Here is a 7,120-nt window from a genome sequence, read left to right as displayed (position 1 = left end):
TATATAATATTATGATAATTGATTATTGTCCGTAAATGATATTATTAAGCGCGCGATACGCAGATAATTTCTAATACATTAGGTATTTCCTTTTTGGGCATAGTCAAAATTGTCATTTACCATAGTTTTTTAGAACAATTTCCTCTTACATATGCCTCAACGTCTGATGATGTATGTTCTCGTAAATAAATAAAAATTGTAAACCAATTCATACGTATGTTTATATTTCCATGTGTTACCATGTTATCCATCCAGAGTTTTGACATGTATTCCTTCCACGGTGGACGGCGCATGCGCGTAGCCACTTCTACTCTGAACTGGTTGACCTGCGTTCCAGTCAGGGCAGCAAGACTGATCTGTGAAGGAGATCACACAGGGACGTATTTCTAAAGTAAAATGAAGTTAAACTAGTTCTTGATTCGACGGCATTCCTTTGTTTTGCGGCAATTATTTATCTGCGTTCGCTGGAGTCACCGACATTAATTCCACTGGTACGATAAAATTAAGATTAACATTATTAGTGGCTGTTCGTTTTTTTGTTTTTTTTTGCCACCTCAGAAGTGTAGATTGAAAATTTTCGGGCGTGTTACCCATGTGTGATTGAGCGCAAATGTTTGTGTGATATAAATAATAGGATATTACATAATAAATCTGAACTCAGTATTAAGGCATCGTTGACGTGCTATGCTACACTTTTTAGGAATCGTGTGCAACTTTTTTTACTTTAGCTATAAGAGAGAGGGAGAGAGTGAGAGAATAAGACATGTACTTGTTCTCACTGGTTTAATTAGAAAAACTTGACTGGCATTCCTGAATTACATTTGAACTTGGTGTTAATTTACCCTCGTGGTTCGAGTCACTATTTATCGCACTTTTAATTATAGCCTGTTGGGAAGTCATTGTGTAGAGAAGGTAACATTAAGCTTACGTGAAATACGGATTCGAACGCCTGCCTCGCTTCCTCGTTGCGGTTGTCTGTACCCCACCACGTCTCTGACGCATCGATGACGTCATCGTCGGGGATCATGTCCATGGTGAAGAAAACGTAGTCGCCTTTCGTCATGCCCAGGTCGTAGGCGTGCAACATGATATTGCGACGGTCTCTCGCCGGTGTTATGACCATGACGACTGGAATTAATTTTAGATTAAAGGGACTGTTTCTTTCCGCCCCCCCCTAAAAGCTAACAGAGACCTGTAGTGTATAATATACACTATTCTATAGGTATTTGAATTTGAGGAATTTGAGGATTTTCTATTTTGAGGATTTTCTATAGGAATTTGAAAAGACAAAGACCGTATTCACGCACACGATTATATTAGTATACACTAGTGAAACCGCACCTGAATTACCTCTCCGTGTAAAACCACGACCATGATAATTGTTAGAACGAACCAACGTATCGCGCTCCAGACTCACAGATATACAGTGTCTATCTACGGGCTCTGTCGGGTTCTTAGCTGTCCACATGGAAGTGAAATACATAAGGTAGACTTACTGCGTGTGAGTGTCGTTAACTTGGTGAGAGTCTTGATGATGAAATTATCGGAGGGGTCATCCTCGTAGGAGGCTATATGCACCATAGTGATGTTATTCTGCTTGAAAACTGCAGCGAGAATGGTAGAAATACCCAGCAAGAGAAAGCATAGGGTTAGTTAGAACGTTCAGAGCACCGTCTCCATTAGTCCGTATGACAATAGTAAATTAAAACCCAACACGAACGCCATCGTGCAACCTCACACTTATAATATCAGGGCAAATAATGACAAATATTAACAAATTTGTTAATATGTAATGTTAAATTTGTTAATATGTAATGTTAAATACGTTAATAAATTTGTTAATTGATAATTATTGTATTCACCCCTGATAATATCTACGTTGTTCGTTGGTACTGCGCATCTAAAATTTTGTTAGTTTACTGTTCGTATCGCTACGTCCACGCACGCACGCTCAACATGTGTGGTTGTTCTTTCATGCGAATAGACTTCGTGCGTGCGCGCGCGCGCGCTGCCGCGTGTGATGTGTGTGTGTGTGTGTGTGTCGTGTGTGTGTGGTGTGTGTGTGTGTGTGTGTGCGTGTGTGTGTCTGCGTGGTGTGTGTGTGTGCGCGCGTACGCTGGCCAGGTGTGTGTGTGTGTTAGTGTGTGTGTTGTCGTGTGGTGTGGTGATGTGTGGTGTGTGTATGATGTGTGTGGGTTGTGTGTGTGTGTGGTGTGTGTGTGTGTTGTGTGTGTGCGTGTGGTGTGGCATGCGTGTGGTGTGTGTGTGTGTGGCGCGCGCGCGCCGCAAGTGTTGTGTGTGTGTGTGTGTGTGTGTGGTGTGTGTGTGGTGGGTGGATGTGTGTGTGTGTGTGTGTGTGTGTGTGTGGTGTGTGTGTGTGTGTGTGTGTTCGTGTTACTATGATTAATACACATTAGTAGTATATAGCCTAGTAGTATTAGTTATTTTGCATTATTTTGTTATGTTTTATTATTTATATTATTTATTTTACCAAGCTTGATAGCTCGCGAGCTGTCGATAACCGGAACCAATTAGATCAGATAAGAACCACGCGACTCTATCCAGCCGTGAGAATTCGTAATGACGTCGAGCAGAAGCTGGCGCGACGCTTTTGAACGGGCTAGGGTTCTCGTCATGGTGCTGTACATGACTATTGTCGCCAAATTCGGGTCGGCCGCCACCCGAGGATAGAGGGGAATGTTCCAGAAAGCAGCTAGCTGGGCACAGGTCTAGCAGCTGCAATGAAAAATGTGAGGAGAAGTATACGGATTTTGATTAGCGCTATCAATTTTATTTACGGGTTGATATATTGCTTCAAATGCGACATTGTCAAAACCATGATAAAATATCATAACATTGTATCTATTTCGTGCACGGTAAAGGGCCGGACCACACTAGGCGATTTAATGAGATCTAATCGGGGCGACTTTATCCGCCCGCATAATATCGCCCGATTCTATCCGCGCGAGTCGAGTGGACCACTCAGGCGATTTATCTGCGCGACTGAAATAATCGATTCCGATGAATATCAAAACCGTTTTAGATCTATCGATTAAATCGGAGTGCGACTAAATCGGCGGCGACTGGACTGAGCCCACTCAGGCGCGCAAATCCATTTTGAAATGTGGGGGGCACCAGTAGCGACGCACGCGAAGGGATGGGGGGTCTGGCCCTTCCCCCGAGAAATTTTTGACATTTAGGACCCCCCTCAGATGCGTTTTCTGCGCGAAGATGGGGGTCGGGACCCCTGGAATCCCCCCCTGTACATCGCCCTGCACACCACACACTACACGAACACACCACACACACACACACACGGACACACACCCACACACACGACACACGACACGACACCACAACATCACACACACACATGCCATTTGGTTTGTGATAAAATTCACGACGAAGGTCTGTCATCATGCAGCTCATAAGATCAAGAAAAACATACAAAGCAGAAAACCAATCGTTTGCGTGTTGAGGCCTGTATCACAAAATATATTAGGTCGCGATTATCTATTCGTTGGTCGCAGTCATATCATAATATGCGCTGTTAGTGATATTTCATCAATTTGCAATGAAATTACATTATTTAAAACGATGCTCCTGCAAGTTACTGACTGTCCTCATTTGCTGTGACATACTGAGCTCCGTGTTCCCAGCTAGGTCCGTTGGAACCCAGTGTCTAATGTGAGTATATCGTCCTAAAGCTTTCATAAACATATCTTGTTCTCTTTGATGATTGTTCTTGGCATGAAGAATATTTAATTATAAGAAAAAAAACGTGGTTTAACAAAAACACGGTACTAAATTTATCGAAGACACATTTTTCTTAAGGTTGTGCAATGATGGCATCTATTATGCTGCTCAATGCAACTTGAACATAAATGAAAGGCTGGCAAATTGAACCAGAAGCCAATCGTTGACCACTGATCATCAACACAATGACTAGACACGAGAGCACTCACGGAGAGTGCATACCTCGCGAGCTGTAACATGTATGTGGTAAACAGCTTGGTCGCTGCGGCTGCTGCTTGGACATGAACGTCCTATAGCGAGCTGCTGCTGACTCGGACGCCTAAGGCGAGCTGCTGCTGGAATCGATGCGCGCCAACGCTACTACACAACGACGAAACACAACGAGACCCGATTACCATGACCTCCGTTCGCGCGGAGGTAAAAAGGTCCTCACTTCACAAACACACACACACCACACACACACACACACACACACACCACACACACACACACACACACACACTTACACACGAAATCATGGCGATCCAAAATCGTGAGGGGACATTTGATATGATGTCCCCCCTCTAAAAATTCGTGGGGGGGACATGTCCCCCTGTCCCCCCCCCCTGGATTTGCGCCCCTGGACACACTAGGCGATTTTTACCGCGATTTAGTCGCCTAATGTGTCCGGCCCTTTACCGTGTGTGATGCGATGGCTACGAACAAGGCTAGATTCATTAATTATTAATTATCAAGTAATTATTATAGACTCAAATACATAGTTTACGGACGTAATAGTAGTAATTCTATTAGTAGGTTAAGCAAGATATTGTAGCCCTTGCTACCAAGCAATATCTCCACATAACTTTCTTTCTCTCCCCCTTTGTTCATCTCTGTTTCTCTCTCTCTCTCTCTCTCTCTCTCTCTCTCTCTCTCTCTCTCTCTCTCTCTCTCTCTCTCTCTCTCTTTCTCTCTGCAGCCCAGCTTCACCGCGTACTTACACAACGAGCAAGGTGGACCGATGACTACATCAACTTTATCCTCGAAATACATCTTCACCATACTGCCGGCTGCTTGCCGGGCGTCGCAGTTCGAATCCCGTGTTATGACTCTGAAAGGAGAGACCAGCGAGTCAGGACCAGCTAGACGCCATGATGCATTACACAGATATCTTATTATTACATTATTATATTATGTTACATTATACATCTGCTGCACGGTCACGTGTTATTCTAATATGCGAAAACAAGGGAACGGCTTAATCAAAAAACACATCGGTTCTGAAGATGAACGCCGAAACATACAACGCACTATAACTATATACTATATCTACGCACACACGCGCGCGCATGTACGCACGCACACACGCACGCACACATACACACACACACACGCACACACACACACACACACACACCGCGGTAAAAAGTTCGCAGTTCGAATATCACGACCGGTATATTTCACATGTACTATTTATTATCATTTCATTTTACTGTTCAGTCGTTTGCGATATCGACGTGCTGCGCTTTTCATTTTATGTAAAAAAACGCAATATAAATAAATAAAATAACAAGAATAAGCAGAAGAGCATCGTTGTTACGAGAGACATTTTCGATACAAGAAAGCAAGCGTCTAGTTACACTCGTAACTATAGTAACGTGAACATGGAACTAACACCTATGCATGTACCTAACACAGATTAAGTAGATCCACGAGTAACAGGACGAGTATAGGGCCTACATTGTAATATTGTGAAATTATGAAAGGTATAAAGGGAAGAAGCAAAGTGCAACCATACTCAGTAATAAATACACTAAATATAATGTATACACTAATTCAATAATGAAATAACGAGGCACTCTCACCCGATTCTGAACTTCGTTCCCAGTGTCGGGTCAGCGTGGATCTTCTCTACAGCGATGGAGACGGCGCTGGCACTGGTTGGACCTCCGAATTCATCGAAGCTAGCCTGCCACGGTATCAGCAATCCCAGCTTGATGGTGATCACCGACGTGTCGTTAGTGTCAAGCGCCACTCCGCCGCCCGTCTCTATCAACTTGCCGTAGTTTGACCCGGCGCGGACGAGCGTGACGATGACGATAGGCAGTAGGGCCAGCACCTTACGCCACCGTCTAACCTCCATGTTAGTGTGTACAAGTCAAGGCGCAACTTGTCCGATGGTTTAGCTGCTAGCAGGATGGATAAAAGTAAAATATTTTTAGTTGAACCAACCTTTGATGTGTACTGGACGTTGGTAAAAGAACTTTAGCTGATGCATACAAGGTTAGAGGGACTCGTACATTTACTCGTAGAATTACATGAAATATCTTGTGCATACGCAGAAGATAGGAATATTAGTTCACGCATATATTGAAATGTTAGATAGTTTACATATAACTAGGCAATGTTGTCAGTTTACGGATATTCAGAAAATTATGATAGCTAAAGCAAGGTTAAAAGATACAATTTATTAATTTGTATCATTAGAAAGTGTTTAGCTTGCGTAAAATCTGAAACGATTGAGGTTACATTAGAGAAAAACATCTTATGCTGACGTGGAGTAAAAATGATTGTTCTAATACGTATAATTAAAAAAAGATTTATGGGTAGAGATAATTACAGTAGAGAAGAGAGAGTAGAGAAAATATGTTTGTTTATACGTATAGTTGGAAAGAATGTACGCCCACGTGTAGTGCTAAAAGAACTACATCAGATTAATACATACACGTACGTAGTTAGAAAGACGCTTCTCTTGCAGAGTGTTAATGTGGCTGTGTGTCGAGAGCACACAACCGCTGTACGTAATGAAATCGAGCCGAATTTCTTCAGAGATCTTGATGATAGTTTACGACGAGAAACGTCCGAGTGTCCAGACCTGACCACGACTGTCGTGGAGTCTGCGTGTACGTCGGCTCACGGCTAGCAGAAATGCTGCGTCGTGTCGTAACAGGCGTGACGTCATTATCACATTGTTTACCGAGTCTCGGAATAGCGTTCCAATGTTCAAAACGAACGACCGACGATGATCGATTGATTGGTTCGTTAATTCGTGGCCGGGAGGTAACCGAGAGTTCAAACATCGCTCTATCGACTCACCTCCGGGCGGACATCTATATTGGACTATCAGTTTACTTCGCCAGCGGTGCGTTAATAGAGAGAGAGAGAGAGAGAGAGAGAGAGAGATGAACGGTAGCTCTCGTTTTAGCTCGTGTATGTGATGCGTGAGCCGCCGCCTGAACCATCACGATTCTATGAGCAAGTCATCCCCGTTACCATGACACACTTCTCCATATATCTATATATATATATATATATATACAGGCCCGTAGCCAGCTTTGTATTGGGGGGGGGTTCGTTTTTCAATGTTGGCAATTTGCTCGGCAGG

General features: G+C 43.3%; 1 protein-coding gene across 1 annotated transcript in view; it reads right to left on the bottom strand.

Annotated features, from left to right (window-relative positions):
- Positions 1 to 5,878, bottom strand: part of LOC106818615 (atrial natriuretic peptide receptor 1-like) — an 18,133-nt gene extending 12,255 nt beyond the window's left edge. The window contains exons 1-5 of the mRNA XM_014823309.1: positions 5,601 to 5,878; positions 4,737 to 4,846; positions 1,497 to 1,604; positions 929 to 1,128; positions 240 to 356 (exon numbers count right to left, since the gene is read on the bottom strand). Coding sequence (XP_014678795.1) covers positions 240 to 356; positions 929 to 1,128; positions 1,497 to 1,604; positions 4,737 to 4,846; positions 5,601 to 5,878 — 813 coding nt within the window. The remainder of the gene's footprint in view (positions 1 to 239; positions 357 to 928; positions 1,129 to 1,496; positions 1,605 to 4,736; positions 4,847 to 5,600) is intronic.
- Positions 5,879 to 7,120: the final 1,242 nt, after the last annotated feature.

This window comes from Priapulus caudatus, unplaced genomic scaffold, assembly GCF_000485595.1.
Source record: "Priapulus caudatus unplaced genomic scaffold, Priapulus_caudatus-5.0.1 Scaffold37, whole genome shotgun sequence".
NCBI lineage: Eukaryota > Metazoa > Priapulida > Priapulimorpha > Priapulimorphida > Priapulidae > Priapulus > Priapulus caudatus.
This window is presented reverse-complemented; position numbering and strand designations above follow the sequence as displayed.